Source organism: Platalea leucorodia (genome assembly GCF_965183815.1).
Source record: "Platalea leucorodia genome assembly, chromosome: 8".
NCBI lineage: Eukaryota > Metazoa > Chordata > Aves > Pelecaniformes > Threskiornithidae > Platalea > Platalea leucorodia.
Window position 1 is genome coordinate 18,586,296 of NC_138830.1, and position 18,352 is coordinate 18,604,647.

Below are 18,352 nucleotides of genomic sequence, written 5' to 3' on the forward strand. Positions count from 1 at the left end.
AAACCCTGAACAATTGTTACTGTATATGTCACGGGAAAAATGATCATTCCATTTATTTTAATACAAATTTTAGAAGGTCTTTTGGACCACAAGATAGATTTGGTTTTAAAAAACAGCCCCAAAAAGGTTCTTCTACTGACTGGGCAAAACAGCTCTTTCAGATGAGGTTAAAAGAAGCACTGCCTCTAACCACTGAATATACGGACCTATTTAATGCATCTGAAGATTGGCTTATTCTCAAGGTTCAGGCATATGCTGCTGTTGTCATACCTTAACAAGTTACTGTGTGTTAGCTGCCATGAAGTAACTGAGTTCACTCAGCCTGTCATAAAATGTGAGATAAACCGTTGTAGTTTAAACTGCTTTCACAGAACAAGAATCACAAGGGCAGTGTGATGATGGGAACGAGTGTCAATGTGAGTGAGTGATGGTGTTTAAGCAAGGAGGAGCAGAGAAATTTTTGGCTTTTATCTCTGTTCCCAACATTGTTCAAATATTTAATCCAATTACCTCTTGCAGTAAAATGGTAAGTTCTTCAGGGATTAGGAACTGGATGTTGATTTGAAGCTATTTGGACATTGCTCTTTATGTGCAGGCAGGTGCTTTGTTATGAGATAAAGATGCTGACTTTTCTATACTGCCTCTGACCCTGTCTTGAAAGAAAAAATCACTTGTGACCAGAAAACTGTTTAGGTTCCTAATCCAAGAAGGAAGGCTGTGAGTCCTTGTCTGCTGTAACAACCAGAGAACTGAAGGCAGCTCCTTCGCATGGGTATCCCTTTTCACCGATTCTCTTTGGATGTCAGTTCTGCTCAGTGTGTTGATTATATTAAGTACTTGATGTGTAACCCCCAATAACCATATTAAAAATGTAGCTGGGTCTTGTAATTCTAATCCTGAGCCCAAATGATTAAAATCAAGTATATATGAACATACAGAGGAAAGAGTTTTTAAAATAGCGATCGTGGGGAGTAACTTAATCCAACACAGTAATACAGAGAATGCATGCTGAGAGAATGCATTCATGTGTTTGCAAATTTTTTCATCTTTCTTTCAGTATTTCTCTAACTAGACAATATTTTAATGTTTGATCTGGCAGGATGTTTAAATAAGGGAAATATGAAAAAAATCAGGACACCATATACCTGTGATTTACTGTGGTGTCAGTAGTACCAGACGGAGTGCAGTAATGTTGGTTGTAATGCTGGTTGTTTGAAAGCGTTGGAGGGCCTATGTAATGGTCATCTATTTGACCAGGTGCATAAGTATTTTCTGTTTTATTGATCGCCAAATGTCTCAGCAAAATGTCTCCTGTCTGATGCATTGTGGCTTGAAATTGTAACAACTACTTCTTTTCGAACTCCCCAAGTTTTAGTTGTTTTTTCATACTTGATTTGGAAAATGTGGCATCAGTGGACTGCTGATTATATCGCATCTCCTAGATACCTTATGGATGTGTGTGTTATCTTTTCCTGTTTTTACAGCCTCTTGTGGACAAAAAGTTATGAGAGTAGCCAGTTGTCACATCTATTGTTTTTTTTAGGATTTCATGTGGTGTTGATGGTTCAACTGCATAGTTCCACTGCACAGCTCACGGTGTTATTCAGTCCTTGTTCTTACAAGAACTGTGTGCCTATTTTGCTGTATCTCATCTAGAAAATGTCTGAAGCCTCAGACTTCTAAATCAAGAAATGCCATGAGTACTTGAACTAATGAAGTCTTGTTTTATATGAATTTGTGTCTTGAGGTTGATTGATGTTGATGCTAAAGAAAATGATAATGCTGTTGCTGTTCCTCTTGTAGAACTTTGCAAGGGTGCTCTGTCTTGTAGCTTGCTTGCTGTATAATAAAGTGTGAGCTTATGCTGTGGTCTTCTTGCCAGTTAGAGCACTTATATAGGCTTGATCCTCTGTCTGTTTGCTTGCTCATGCAATGGAAGTAAAAGAAGTTTAATTATTTTTCAGATCTCTAGAAAACTATCAAATCTGGTTTGTTCACTGGGGTCAAAATTTGTAAGGGTGGACAGACACATAGATTGTGTAAAACTTGGCATACCTGCATAGAGGCTATAGTGTGCTGTTGCTTTTAAAACAGCTAAAAATTTAGGAATTCAAGATCTTACTTTCAGCAGGATAAGTAATTTCTCTAGTCAATTTTGAAAATCCCAGTAGCAGATTGTTTGGGATTTTTTGTTTCATAAAGATATTTGAACTGTACTCCTCCCTGTGCTAGTCCCGATCTCATCGTAACTCACAGTATTCATGGCAGAACGTGCCTTGGATTAGTTTGTGACCCATATGCTTAACTTCAAGTTTAAATTCATTAGAATTAATTAGTCTTTTGTTTAAAAAAAATCTTTTAAAATCTTTTGCATGTAAGTTGGAACACTTGCTTGTTTGTTTTTTATAGAATACTACATGTTGTTTTTTAGGCCAATTAATGGCTTCTAGAGTAATATAAGGGAGTATATTTACTTAATTTCAGCTTCTCACAAGTGAATAATATGTTTGAAACTAGCAGACAGTTCATTCTAGAAATAAAAATGTTATGAATTTTCATATCATTACATAACTTAATGTCCTATTATAAAAATATTTTGTGCACCCTACTGTTGCTCAAGGAAAAATACTTCTAAAAAGGGAAAACAATATTAAGAATAAAGACAGTATCAATAATTCTTTCACTGTGTGATGTTTTCATAATGAAATAATAGCATAAGATCTAAACAAACAAATGTATTGTGTTACTGTAACAAATTTAATGCTTTGTCTTCAGAATTACCCCCTGGTTTTACCACCAGTAATGAGACTGCCACTGGGGTCCCATTTAACAATTATACTGTAGGTTGCCAACCCTTACTGAGAGAAAAATGAGATGCTGTGGTAAAAAATCTCAATGCTAGTCTTCACAGATCTATTGGTACTTCTTAGATCCTTTCTGATAAGTAGTTGACCTATCTATCTTCAGGATGGATATTCTAACTTCATTTTGTTTTTAAAAAGCATCTTTGCTAAGTATAGGTGTTGCTGAAAAACACAGTAAGTTGGCTTAGCTTGTCTACTTGAAATGTGATATAAAAATCCGCTATATCTAGACAAATATCAAACAATTTGAATGGCCTTTCACAGCAGCATAAAGGAAAATATGTATTAAAAAAAGTATTAAAAATAACCTGATGAGAATAGCTGAGAAAAACTATAAGGTGCTTCTCAATAATTATTTATGTACATGTTCACATCTTGCAGTACTCTGTGGTTAGTGTGAAGTAGATATTTTCCTTTTGTTGAGTGAGAGGGAAAGTGATCTCAGTTTATTTTGTAGTTATTTCAGTATGCCTTAAGGTAAGAACGTGCCTGAGGATAGGTAGAGCAAAGCAGTTGATGTATGGTAGCTTATTATGCAAGGGTAACTTAGCCATTTGCCGGAGCTCTGTTTTTAAAATCTATCATGCTGTTTAAAATTTGCCTTGTTATGTTTGCTGGTTTTTCAAATAGATTTGGGCAGCCATGCTTTAGTTCTCAATTAAACAGACAATTTCTTTAGGCATTTTTTTGCTGCTTCACTGAAGGAAAGAAAATGCTTTGTATCCATTTATTACATTCACTGGCAGTTTCATTACTCTGAATATTCAAAACTCATAGAATGAGAATGGCAGCTTGGAAGCAATCCAAAATGCTCATGGTTAATCGTGTTTCAAAGAATCATGTGCTGAATTATCTGATAAAGGTTGCACTTCTTTATTAGATTTATTGATATCTTTCCTGATAGGTTGGGACGTTGAGTGGAATTGCTAAAGGAAAATGGTAAATGTTTACTTCTAGAAAGAAGTTGCTTACATTGTAGTTTCAGTATGATGCAGTTCTTGGCATTAGCCTTCTAAATCTTGATTAATTCCAATTCTGTGTTGCAGCTTGTAGTTAGTTTCTAATAACTGAAACTTATGTAGCTGCCATATTAATGTTTTATGTAATATGTAAATGTTTTGTCCTGCTTACATTGTTTTGAGGGGTGGGAAACAAAGTCCAATTGCTCTGGTTTCCAGGACCTCTGTATAAAGCACTTTCTATTATTTTGTGGTCTGCCCGTTCTTTAAAGTCCCTGATAGCCAGGGCTCAAAGGGATGTAGCTCATAGCATATGGGTACTTTTTAGTATGAAATAGCACCATACTGGCACACTTTTTTTTCCTTCTGACAAGTTGTGACATTCTGATTCCTGTATGGACTGGCCGGTATCCGATCAAGGTGCAGGTGGTCACAGCACCCTGCGAGGCAGTTTTTCACTAGAACATAGTACTAGTTCTGAAAATGTGGTAGAATTACTTACCAAGAGCGTCCTTAAACACATAAACAAAAGTAATTGCAGACAGCTTTTCAGTAACAGCCATTTAAAGTGGAGATATCTATGTGCACCACAGTGCTGATACTGGTTAATTTTTACATTCTCATGAGACAAAAAAATCTCATCCTAACTCTCATAATCACAGTGTATTAGCCACTCTTTTTATTTCTGTTATGTTTGGTCACAGTTGGAAAATTAGTGTATTCTTCAACCTACTTGTTTTCAAGCAGGTCTTGTTTTGATGAAGAATGTAGTGTCTTAACGTGCAATATCAATATGATTTTGCTGTGTTTTATGGGTTAATTAGAAAAGATAATATAATTTAGGAATTCTTCTTAACTTTAAAGAATCCTTGCTGGATATTTCTCTGAACACTTCTGTTTGTCTGAGTAAAGAAGAAACCTGAGTAGCCACAGAAAGAAACAAAAGAGAAAGAAAGAATATGGAAGAAACAAACCTGAATAGCCACAGGTTACAGATTCAGCCTTGCTGTACAGAGATTAATTTCTTTATTGTATTTATTTGTATTTCACTGCTGCTTGAGAGTTCCTATCTACATCTGGCTCTGTGCTTCTCGTGCTAAAAAAAATTGCTTTTTAACCAGACAACACAGGCAGTGTGAGAAAGGAAGTGTGATCTCCATTTTACAGTTAGGAAAGAGGCAGAGCTAGAGTCTGACTGTTCTCAGGTCACACAGGATGTCTCTGGGAGAGCCAGAAATTGAACCCACATATGTTGCTTGAGTCCCACTGTGTCACAAGACAGTCTTTTCTCAAAATAGAAGAAAATGCATTTGTTCAATATACTCATCTCAATGCTTTTTCTGTGGACACTTTTTGGAACATCTGGGTTTTTTCTATTTCAGTTCATCCTGTTTTCTTGTCTTTCATTTCCTAGTTTGCATTGATATTTAATGTGTGATAGAATGGGATTTAAAACTTCACTGGGTGAAGGATTGAATGAGGCTGAGTTTTAATAATAGTTTGAACATAATCAAACCATTCTTTCAAAGAGATTAAATTTCTAGATAATATTTATTGCCATTGCTATGTAAAAGATTTAAATCTGTTTCCGTCTCTTTTTCATAAATTGATGCATATGCAAAGATAATATGATATTTCAGATGTGCTTATAAGAAAAAACTTAATTTTTTTTCTATTTACTGTATTAAAAACAAACTGATAATAGCTTAGACTGTAGGTTTTAATTATTTGCTTTCTAAAATGTTGAGAAGTTGATAATTTTTAATGTACTGTTGCATAGCTTGAAATTGGTGTATGCTGGTGATACGCGGTGGATCTTCCCATTAGCTCTTCCTGGAGAACAGTTGTCTGCTTTTGTACTGGGGAATTTCTTCAGCAATGTAGGTGCAAAGCCAGTTTTACTTTTACTGATTTAAATTTCTCCTAATATCTGTTTTTACCAGAACACATGAAGAAACTAGCTGTCTAAATCCCAACCAGTTAAAGTCACTTTACATATTTGAAAACCACAACATTTTATTCTGTAACTGGAAAAATTATCTCAGGGAGCCATTGAAGAGTTGGAAACTTTTGAACTGTATTGGCTTTTAATATCTGAAGACTGTTTTGGAGGTTGGGAGTGCTACTGGACACATGTAAAATATCAGACTTTGACATTGTTGTGGCAGCTTGGCTTTGTTAACAGATTGACATTCACTATGTAGAATGGATTTAAACAATCCGATGAATTCCTAATATGAGGACTGAATTTACTCTGTTTTTTCCATATTTTACTTAAGTTGCAAGCTGGTATAATGTTGTCTGTGGTTGTAGACAACAGCAATAAAAACTAAGCCAAAAGTTAGTTTTGTACTAACGCATCTAAGAGGAGAGTCGCAGGTGGAAGACAGCTTTTGCATAGTGTTTAGGAGCTCATCTATAGCCTTCTCTTTAGGCTTACCATTCTATATTTTGAAGCCTTCTGGAGGATCTACCTGGACTGTCTCCAGGTAGAACAAGTAGAACCACTCTGAAGAGATGCTGAATGAGCATTAAATGACAAATTGGTGTCACCACAAGGAGTGGTGGCAGAAAGATCTTGCAGATTTACATCTTGCAGTGTTTTATCCTAAACTGAAACCTTAGGAAAGAATTGGACTGGCTGGCAAACAATCCATGCTTGTGAGTGTGATTCTTAAACAAGCCTAGTGTTTATACCATATTCAGTCTGCCCTTGGAAAATTAACTGCAACATGAAGGGCACCTTGGTATGCATCTATCTTAGGATTCTCTTGGAAAAATACTCCAAAGATTACAACTGTCCAGGCATATGGAATAGTAATTGCATGCAAATACATTTTATGATTTTTAGCTCAGCTTTGTCAGCTGCAACTGCTGACTCTGCCTACTTAGTCAATGAATGTATTATGAAAACAGACAGACTATTAAATGGAGAAATGAGGATGAAAACAAGAGACCTAGATACTAAATATACTTTCTTAATCAAGATTATTGAAATTCTACACCTAAAAAAAAATCTGGAATTTTTTAGTAGTGATTATATTGTGCTCTTATTTAATCATGGGCTATATGGATACATTACTTGCTTCCTCCTTTCCTCTGTGCAATACAGTATTTTAAAATACTGTGAACTTCACAAGGGATGGCTAAAAAAGGGCTCTTTTAATTGTGTACTCACAATACACTTATGTTCAGCTCTCAGTTATGAGACCAAGGATGTTTACATTTTTCTGTGAGCTTCAAAAGTTTGTTGAAGGTTAAGCCTTGAAATTTTGCTGCCTTTTAATTCTGATGTAGCCATGCTGTTCACTGTGTCAAGATGTTTCTCAGAACCCTTGCTAACCATTGCTGCCACCTTGGAGAGGACTGGAGGAACCGTAGAAACATCACAACCAACACAAAATAATCAATTTTATTTCCTCATCTCCTTTTAACTGCTAATTAAAATGAACTTTGTTCAGTCCAACAGAAAACTTATGTGCATAAAGGACATTGATTTGTTTTGATAGGCTTACTGAAAGAAAAATGAGTTTTAGAATTAATAGTAACTAAGAAAAGGGAATGATAAGTTAGAATCCTGTGAAGTACTTCATAAAACTCAGTTCTAAGAAAGTGCATGGCTGAAGTTCTCCGTCTAAACTCATCTTTTTTTATTCTTCATCTAAACCAAACAGTCCTAATTATATTCACTTCCGCTGTGTGTGGAAGGTTAGCGATGATTCACAAGACACAAGGTGTTCTTCAGTGTGTGGCATGGGCAGCAGTAAGCAGTACTTGTCATTAAGCACATCCGTTTCCAGTCAAACAAGCTCAAACCAGTTTACAGCAAATAACATGTATTACAGAGAACTTTTTATTATTTTGCTTGTAACGTGAATGGATGTATTCACTGAGGGGAAAAAGTGACCATTGTGATTGTTTGAAAATGTTATTTCTTCTTTCTTGTTACTAGGTTTGCAAATAATAACCTTAACATTTTAAGTGTGACGAGAACAATTAAATTTCCTCAGAATAGAATAAATGCTGATTTACTAATAAAAAATGGGTTAGTGTGAATCTGGATTAATCATGAAAGAATGACTGAAGAGATTATCCAACAATAGGATAGCTGCATGTCTTTGAAACTCAGATCTAGTCCAAGCAACTAGAACATGGAAAAAATTGTTGCAAACAATTTTTGAACTGGGTTTTGTTCACACGTCAACACTTCTTATCTTCAACACTCTTAAAGGAAAATGAAATTTCTGTGAAAATCTCTGCTGCTTGGCAGTGGGAGCAAGCTTAAAATGTAATTGACAAACCATAGAACAGAACTAGGTTTTGTTCCTTCCTGGAAATTGTTCTTTTCTTTTCTGTCACTTTAATATTATTTTGGAGACAAGCGATCTAGAAATTGTTCTTTGAGAACCTATATATTCTGTTGATTTGCAGGAGAGAGAGACTTTAAGGAGATAAGCCCATCTGATCATAAAAATCCATACTTCCTTGATAATTGATATATTCAGTATATATAAAGTCACTATATAGCTGAGTTTTAAAAATGAAGAAGAGTCAGAGCTTGACCCTGATGTCTGATGTATCACCTGATATGTATGAGATGTGTCCCCATGCAAAATAAATAACATTCAGACCTGTAACCAAACCACAAGATAAATGAGTAGACCATATATTTTGGACTGTCTTCCATGGCCTCTAACTCTTCTGCATCAGTCAGTACAAAATCTGACATTCATCGTGAACTGTCTCCAAAGTTAACTTTCATAACGTTTCCTCTGTTTTCTGTCCAAAAATGTTACAGAGGCTGGGGTATACAAAAATTCCAGCCAAAGAAAGAATTCTCGCTGAGAATTGGCCTCGCTGAGGTCAATAATAGTATTGGTCTATATAAGAAAGTGTAGCAGGATTTGGTGTCCCTGACACCAGGCCTTTGAACTGATGGAAAGGTAAAAAAAAGCGTAGGCCCAATACTTGTTTATATGACATTAGTGATATATAAAGCTTATGTAATTCTTATGATCATTGAAACAAATGTTTAATAATAACTAATGGTGGTGCTTTACTGAGAAATACAATAAGAAGCATTGCTTATGCAGGGAAGGACTGGAAGGAACTGGGTAACCTTTAGGACTGGAGCACTTGGGTGACATTTGCATTTAAAGGCTGAGAAAATGTCTGTTTCCAGTGATGGGTTATCACTTTGATGTGAAGAAAAATCAAGGGAACTGCCTGGCTGTGTTTCTTAGTCAAACGATGACAGTGAACCAGCAGTGTGATTTTGCTCTGACTAAGGCAAACATTTCTTAAGTAATATCAAGGAAGTTATTTTCAGGACAAACAAAAGTATTGATGCATTTGCAAAAGGCAGTGTGAAAATTTGGAGTCCGGGGTGCAAAAATGAGCACGTGAATGGAGGGGTTGTCCTCCACAAGGAGACTGAGGAAGCATGGCTTATTTAGTCTATGAGATGAAACTTGAGAAGAGTTTGTAGATGTATTCTATAGATACATTATGGATGTAAACATCAGCATAGAAGAGGGAAAAGACATTTAACCTGAAAGTCAATGATGACATAAGAAACTGAGTACAAACTAGCTGTAGATAAATTTAAGCTAGGTATTAGAAGGTGGCAGGCAAGCCTAGGACAGGATTTTTCCTACATCACTGAGCTCAGTCTTGTACTATACAAATGCTGTTTTAAAAATAAGCACATTTTTGCCCCAATTTTCTAACTACTGTTAGAAAGTTTTCAGCACCAGAAGGAATCAGATTCTGAAACTGCTGTCCACTAACCAAAGTGTGGGTAAAAGGCCCAGCTGTTTTAAAATGGAAGTTGTGTGCACAAATAGGACTGTGTGATGTGGTTAACTCTGACAATACAGACCTGCTTCGTGACCTGGTGATCTCTCTGAGTTCTGTGCCCCATTCCTATTTCTGTTACTGTGTTAAATTTCTAGATGTGTTTTGTTTTCCCTGGATAGGTTACTCTTTTAAGACTGTTTTGGAAAATTCCTGATTATGAACAGTGGCCATGTTCCTACTTCGTGTTTATCACTTTGCTTGAATGTGTCAACAGTGAATTAGCATTAAATGGTCTGTGGAAAGCGGTTAATATAGATTAATCTATATTCTTCTTTAATCCTTTGAATTTACTTCCTTGAAGATACATCAAAGATGAGCTTGGTTCATAAATATGTTTAGAAGATAAATACAGGAGGGGAAAAGAATCTTGTTTTATGATCTTTGTAAAGCTCAGAAATAAATCCTTTATATGCAGTAATTGACCTATATGATATGTTTTTCCCAGTTTGTTTCAGATCCTTGTGCCAGCAACCCCTGTCACCATGGTAACTGCAGCACTAGCGGTGATGGCTACTTCTGTCTCTGTAGTGAAGGCTATGAGGGAACAAACTGTGAACACTCATTTCACAGCCTTCAGGTCTCTGAACTGACAGAGTCGACGTCCCCAAGACAGAGCAGACCGGTCTCATCCACCTTGGAACCTGACATTGTTCTTCCTCGTTCAAGAGCAACTGTGACGTTGCCTACATGGCAGCCAAAAGCGGGACAGAAAGTTATAGATCTGAAATGGGATGAAACAGAGGTGAGAATATTCTGTCTAAATGAAAATGCACAGACAAGAACTTTTAAGTGTTATCATTGTTGGATTGTCATTTGTGCATGGTTTCATGGATGTCTACATGAGAGGACTGAAGATATGATCTCTGCCCTGAGTTAATACGCTAGTAAAATTAAATGCAAAAAAATTTGATACTTGTCAAAAGTAATGGGCTTAAGTTGGCCAACATGTTGTACTGGTTATTTCTTTGAAATGGGATAATATTGTTTCTTCCAGCATATCTCCAAACATCAAATAAATTTAGGAAAATCAAAATGTTAAAGCAATACCTTTAATATATTTCTTGCTATTTGCAGTTATAATCACATGTTGTTTTGAAAAACATGCGTCCCTGCGGTGTTAAGAAAACATAGCTATTTGATGATTAAAAGTGGTAGTCAATATATTACACAGTGCACAACTCTAGAGATGCAGTGATGGTGGAGGAAACTTTTAAACATTTGTTTTATCTCTTAGTAAAATGACAAACTTAACAGTATCTGGCAAAACTACAACTGGGAAGCATAACATGTGATCCTTAAGAAATATAATCTTTGCTTTCTACTGTTTTGTACACTGTTTTATTAGTAATTCTTGGATGTCTTGTATAGACTCTAGTATCTGCAAAAATAAAAAAAAGCATCAAACTTAGCCTAGTTACTGTTAAATATTAATCTTTACATGTGAAAACCAAGTATAGATAGAAAGTATGTTTGCTCACAAAGAATTATTGATTATTTATCTCTTGATAACTTTTTCATGTATTAAGTTCATTCTATCACATGACCATCTCCTCCCTTCTTCTTTTGAAGTCCATCACTACAAGGATGATTTGTAGTTCTCTTCATTGTTCTCTTACTTGGAGGTGCCAGACCACTACTTCTGCATATACTATACCTACAGCAGTTGGTACTGGAAGTCTCCACCCTGATGCAGAGATCACCCACCTACAATAATGCTACTTATGTGCAAAATGCATACCAAAGAACAGTTTGCCATAGAAGTGAGCATCTATTTGGGGGGTAATGGTAATGCCTTTTTTGGTGGTGTTTGGATCAACTTAGTATCAAGCACTAGGGGTAATGAAGCATGTTGGTGAAGAAATATTATAATTTCAGTAGGCAAAGAATTAAAATCTTTGCGGCATCGTTTTCATAATGAAAAATGAATTGTAAAGTCATTTCATTTGAGTTTATTCAGGAATAAATAGGTAAAATGTCAGCTGTATCTGTTTTTGAAGTGTTTCAAGGAGTATCATAGAATCATTAAGGTTGGAAAAGACCCTTAAGATCATCGAGTCCAACCGTTAACCTAGCACTGCCAAGTCCACCACTAAACCATGTCCTCAAACGCCACGTCTACCCATCTTTTAAATACCTCCAGGGACGGAGAGTCAACCACTTCCCTGGGCAGCCTGTTCCAATGCCTGACTACCCTTTCAGTGAAGAAGTTCTTCCTAATATCCAACCTAAACTTCCCCTGGTGCAGCTTGAGGCCATTTCCTCTCATCCTGTCACTTGTTACTTGGGAGAAGAGACCAACCCCCACCTCACTACAACCTCCTTTCAGGTAGCTGTAGAGAGAGATAAGGTCTCCCCTCAGCCTCCTCTTCTCCAAACTAAACAACCCCAGCTCCCTCAGCTGCTGCTCCTAAGACTTGTGCTCCAGACCCTTCACCAGCTTCGTTGCCCTTCTTTGGACACGCTCCAGCACCTCAATGTCCTTCTTGTAGTGAGGGTTCAAAAACTGAACACAGTACTCGAGGTGCGGCCTCACCAGTGCTGAATACGGGGGCACTATCGCCTCCCTGGTCCTGCTGGCCATGCTATTTCTGATACAAGCCAGGATGCCATTGGCCTTCTTGGCCACCTGAGCACACTGCTGGCTCATGTTCAGGCGCCTGTCAGCCAACACCCCCAGGTCCTTTTCCAGCAGGCAGCTCTCCAGCCACTCCTCCCCAAGCCTGTAGCGTTGCATGGGGTTGTTGTGACTGAAGTGCAGGACCCAGCACTTAGCCTTGTTGAATCTCATACAGTTGGCCCTGGCCCAACGATCCAGCCTGTCCAGATCACTCTGTAGGGCCTTCCTACCTTCAGGCGGATCAACACTTCCACCCAACTTGGTGTCATCTGCAAACTTACTGAGGGTGCACTCAATCCTCTCATCCAGATCATCAATGAAGATATTGAACAGGACTGGTCCCAACACTGGGCCCTGGGGAACCCTGCTCGTGACTGGCTGCCAACTGGATTTGACTCCATTCACCACCACTCTCTGGGCTTGGCCATCCAGCCAGTTTTTAACCCAGCGCAGAGTGCACTTATCCAAGCCGTGAGCAGCCAGTTTCTCCAGGAGGATGCTGTGCGAAACAGTGTCAAAGGCCTTACTAAAGTCCAAGTAGACAACATCCACAGCCTTCCCCTCATCCACTAAGCGGGTCACCTTGTCATAGAAGGAGACCAGGTTAGTCAAGCAGGACCTCCGTTTTGTAAACCCATGCTGGCTGAGCCCGATGCCCCAGTTGTCCCACACGTGCCGTGTAATGGCACTCAAGATGATCTGCTCCATGACCTTTCCTGGCACTGAGGCCAGGCTGACAGGCCTGTAGTTCCCCGGATCCTCCTTCTGACCCTTCTTGTAGAGGGGCGTCACATTTGCTAACTTCCAGTCATCTGGGACCTCCCCGGTTCACCAGCACTGCTGAGAAATGATGGAGAGAGGCTTGGCAAGCTCCTCTGCCAGCTCCCTCAGTATCCTCAGTATCCCTCAGAGTACGATTCTTTTGAGGTGTTTTCACACACTACATAGTGAGAAAGTGAAGAGGCATGAGTTTAATCCTGGAAAAAGTATATTTTTTCATCGCTCTCTGCTAGCCCCAAACCAATTTGTTAATGTTTTTATTGTAATATTTATTTAAATCAATTTTTGAAAGTAAAATCAGCCTATGTAAAATACAAGTTTTATGTGTTATGACTCTCGGATTATATCTGAGGTACAAGTAGTTATAGGGCTGTATCCCATTTCAGTGGAAGTTCTCGTGGGCAATGTCTGGAGAACAGAGCTTTATTTCTTGGAATTCCATCTCCCATATCTATTATTTTACAGTAGGACATATGTCAGTCAGCAAGCATGGAGTTTGGAGAGAGCACTGAAGCAGAAACAAACAATGATCTGCTTTTATTTCTTAGTTTAAACGCAGTGTCATCTCTGCATGGGTGCTCCATATGTCCTGATCAATTAAGGGCATGCCCTTCTCTGTACCAGATTTCCCTCATGTGTCTTCCTCAATCTGTGGTCTGGTATTGTATAAGTAATATTTCTGCCTGGTTTGCATTTCAGGTAGATTCACTAAGCATTTCAGCGAAGCAGATCATTTACAAGTGGGTATTTCAATAGCTGAAATTCACCCTTCTGCACATCTTCTGTTACCTGAGAAGTACATATAGGTTATCAATTGCGATTGCATTATTAACACTAACATGGAAATTACTTGTTACCCTATTATGAAATTACTTGTGTTGATATGTTGTTAATATATTGTGATGGTTCTTGTATTTTTCACAATATTTCTACTGTAGCATAATGACCTTCTGTTCTTTGGAATTCAGAGTGAGAGAGATGCTTATCTGAAAGAAAGAGATTTCAGTTGCTGATTCAAGACATTGTCTCTGATCTATATTAAACTAAAGAGAGTTGATTTGCCTGAAGGTCTGTGTCCCAAAGCCTCTTTGGTGGAGGCTTCAAGAGTAAAGAGTTAAGTGTTAAGCAGGAAAATACTACCTTTCCTCATAGCTTTAAAAGCTTTGCAAAGCTTGATCCTTTCTTGCCCTCTTAAAAGGAAAAATATAAAGTAACTGTCAGTTTTGTATTGCAAAAATCTACTGTTTTGATCTTCCTTGAGATTCAGAGGCAACAAAGGCTGCTATTATTATGTTGTGGTTTCTTTTTTTTTTTTTTTTAATCTTCCAAGCCAGCCTGTTTTTCACATTATTCTATACTGATACTGCAAGTGAACTAATGTTCTTCACGCTCTTTTGTCTGTCTGCTCAGAGAGAAATTTCGCCAAAATCTCTCCAAATGAAAGCTTTCACTATCTTGCAAGGACAAAGTTTCCATGGAAGCTTTTTCAGGAAGTTTTGAGAACTCAAAAAATGAACACCTGAGAGAAGTAAACTGCCTCAGAGAGACATGATGTATGGTTACAGTTGGACATTTTTTCTGTATTCCTTAGATACAAGGGATATACTTGGCAGTGCTTGCTTGACTGAACCTTCTTGGTAATATCTGCACCAGTAGACAACATACAGATGTCTTTGGGCACAGTTTCATTTCTTAGAGAGCTCTTGCTATAAGAAATTAGTGTTTTCCTCATATGCAGATCAAGGGCTACAAACACAGATCCTTGAGGGAAAAATATTCTTGCCTGTTGGTTTCTTTACTATAATAGGAATTTATCTTTGTGCGCAGCTGTTGAAAGAGAACTTTTTTCCTACTTTGGGCAACTAACGTGTTTCACTTGCAAGAGAGCTACAAGTAGCAGTCCACATTTCCCTAGTTAAATGAACTTTTGTGTCACAGTGTAGAAAAGATATGTATTGGCCAATAATAGAAGAAAAAAAGAATCCATCTCATTAATCCTATTCAACTAACAGATCCAGCAAAGGTTTCTGTGTACAAAATCAACTGTAAGAATAGCAGTACCGTACTCATATATATTACTTTTCCTTGATAGCTCTCAAATTTTTTCAAAGGAAATCAGCAGTATTATTCACGTTTTACAGATGGAGACGCTGAAGCACAGAGCAGTAAAGTGATTTGCCAGGTGTGCAGCCAGGAATTAGAATGCTAAGCACGTGAGTCCTAGTCTAACCTTTTATTTATACTGCAATACTACTGCTCAGATTCAAGCTTTTGGAACTAGTGATTAGAGGCTACAATAAACTTGTAATTCCCCTTGCAGTGGGGACAGAATTTGTTTTATGTGTATTCTTAGTAATTTATAAGCTTTTAAAAGGAGTATGGCTGGGTCAGGTGGAAAATCCTGAAAGAGAGTGCTCCTGCTCTGCAGCAATGGAATACGCTTAAGGAATAATTCTACTTGAAGCAGAGACCTTTGAATCTTTGACTGCTTTATGTGTTGCTAAACGTTCATTCATTTTTTGCCAAAGTATGCTATTGGTGCAGGAGGCTGAACAGAATCCCAGAGGAGAGATCCATTTGCAGTTGCTAAATACATAGAAACTCCATCCTTAGAAAAGACGGTTTAGGAAAGTCTTTGACATGGAAACAGTTGGAGGCTGGAGGAAATATGCTTGCCCTTTTCTTATCCTATTTTCTTGGCATTCCCTCTTATGATTGCTGTTGGAGTTAAAGTACTGGAATATGTATACTTTTGGTTTGACTTAGGACAGCTCTTCTTATACCTGTACATAACATTTGTTTTGGTAGCCTCTATTATTTTTGTTTTGTTTTTAGAAAAAGGTATCACACAAACAAATAAGGAGACTGAAGGAAACAGATTTTCCTAGAATAATCTTAACTTTCTTCTATGATAACTCTGTAACTTCACTAAATCTCTCCTCTGCAATATTTGTGTATGGAACTTTCTGTACAAATGCCATTCTGATAGACAACTTGGTGTAAGCATCTCTGGATAGGTGATAGCTTTTATTATATTTATTTTCAAAACACAAACTAAAACATCTCTAAAACCTCAATATGATCAAGCAAAACTTATGTGAAGTTCACACAAACCTTAGTTTAGTATGTTCCATTGCTAAAAGACATTTAATGGATAGTCATAAATACTAGCTTTCCTAAAATCAAAACTCTCATATCCCCTTTAAGGACAGAAATACCCTATAGAAAATTCTAGTGAGTGCAATTATGTCAAGATACTGAAGCCCTGCTTGTCTGAATCTGTATCGGTGGGTGGGCTTGGGACTTTTGGTTATCCCGTGCTGTCTTTAAAAAGTATCTGGATTCTTAACTGCTCCTTCAAGAATCATCCAGTCTTGAAGTCTTTGAGAGTCTGAGCCAAAAAAAACCCCAACAAAAACCACCTGATGTGTTTACTGCCTTTCAGTGCTTTGGTGTAGAAATATCTATGGCTGGCTTGACAGACTTTGGTTGAAGTTTATGTCCTAGCTTGCTCTCCAGTGACATGAGCTCATACACTGCATGTAAAGATTTGACTATGTGGAATTTTTGCTCAATGGGCTTGTTTCCACAGTGTTTACCTTTATTATTCAGCTCCATACACTGTGGAATAAGAAACGACCATTATTTGTTCAAGGAAGTGATATTTATTGAATGACTGTGTCGTGGTTTAATCAGGGGGTAGGCAGCTAAGCCCCACACAGCTGCTTGCTTACCACCCCACCCAGTGGGATGGGAGAGAGAATCGGAAGGGTAAAAGTGTGAAAACTCATGGGTTGAGATAAAGACAGCTTAATAATTAAAAAAAGGGAAAAAAGAAAACAACAAAGAAAAAACCCAAACAAAACAAAGAAAAACAAGAGATGCAAAAATCCTCAGTTGCTCACCACCAACTGACCGATGCCCAGCCAGTCTCTGAGCAACAGGAGCTCTGGCCAACTTCCACCCCCCACCCCTAGTTTTATTGATGAGCAAGACATCATATGGTATGGGATGTTCCTTTGGTCAGTTGGGTTCGGCTGTCCCACTGTGTCCCCTCAAACTTGTGCACCCCCAGCCTACTTGCTGACAGGGCAGTCTGAGAAGCAGAAAAGACCTTGGTGCTGTGTAAGCACTGTTCAGCAATAACTGAAACATCCCTATTATCAACACTGTTTTCATCACAAATCCAAAGCATAGCACCATGCAAGCTACTGTGAGGAAAATTAACTCTATCCCAGCCAAAGCCAGTACAGACTGACTGTCAGATTTTATGAAGTTGACATTGATTTTGGTGGGGTGGCATCTGGCTAATGTGATTACCCAGGTAATCTATCTGAGAAAGTGTCCTTGTGTAAGATAACCTACTGTGCCTGCTGAAGCATCTACCTCTTGGTGTAATGTTGGCATTGTTAACCTGTGACAGAAATACAAAGTTTTAATAGTGTTACCTAGAGGATTGCCATGCATCAGAATGCACTGGATTCCCTTGGCAGTGTGATTGCTGACTCTACAAAGTGGCTTTTGCTCAGATGAGCAAACACACACAAACTGCCAGTGACAGAATTGGCTGAGTGGATATGCAGCCTTCCTTACATCACGTTTCAGTGCTACCATAACTGGCAAGCCTTCTTCATTTGATACTGTTTTTGGATGCAGTCTGTCAGTCTTCCCTTGGTGTTCTTCAGAGAGGCACTACTCCTACTCTAAACACTTTTGCTTTTTTCTCCCACTGGTGAGATATGTTAGAAGTAAGCCTTTATTTTCTTTCTGTTCTGGGTTTCTTTCAAGCATTGTCCCATATGAAACTCTGGAGGGTAGAAACAAATACACTCCCGTGGAGGTTAAGCTATGTGACACTAGATTTTCAGAAGCAGTAATTTTTCCATGCTACAGGGCAAAGGAAGTGCTTTTCTTTCTTTTATAATTTTGTTCTGTCTGAATGGGATTTCTGTGCCAGAAATGATCCTGGTTTATTGCTTGGCATCTTCACTAGAAGAAGATGATAGTAATTGATCCCCCTTTGATGGTTCTATTATATTGCCTTTTATTTTCCTACCTCTCTTTTCCCTTTTTAATTCTTTGCAGACAGCTGTTCAAGATCTTATAGTCAGGATCTAACCTGTTTTATTTCTCTCACGTATTGTTTTTCCCTTGCATAAGGAAGGCTGACAAACATGTTATGTTTCTTAGAAAATAAGAGATACCTCTTGCCACCCTTAGAAGGTTGGAAAAGAAGAAATCCTGTAGGTCTTATCCTGATGGAAAAGTAGTTA

At 37.9% G+C, this 18,352-nt stretch overlaps 1 protein-coding gene across 1 annotated transcript in view; it reads left to right on the forward strand.

The window, feature by feature from the left end:
* Window positions 1-18,352, forward strand: part of DNER (delta/notch like EGF repeat containing) — a gene marked incomplete at both ends in the record, with an annotated part of 135,224 nt that overhangs the window by 46,107 nt on the left and 70,765 nt on the right. Inside the window, one exon of the mRNA XM_082319371.1 lies at window positions 10,128-10,424. Within this exon, the coding sequence (XP_082175497.1) occupies window positions 10,128-10,424 (297 nt within the window). The remainder of the gene's footprint in view (window positions 1-10,127; window positions 10,425-18,352) is intronic.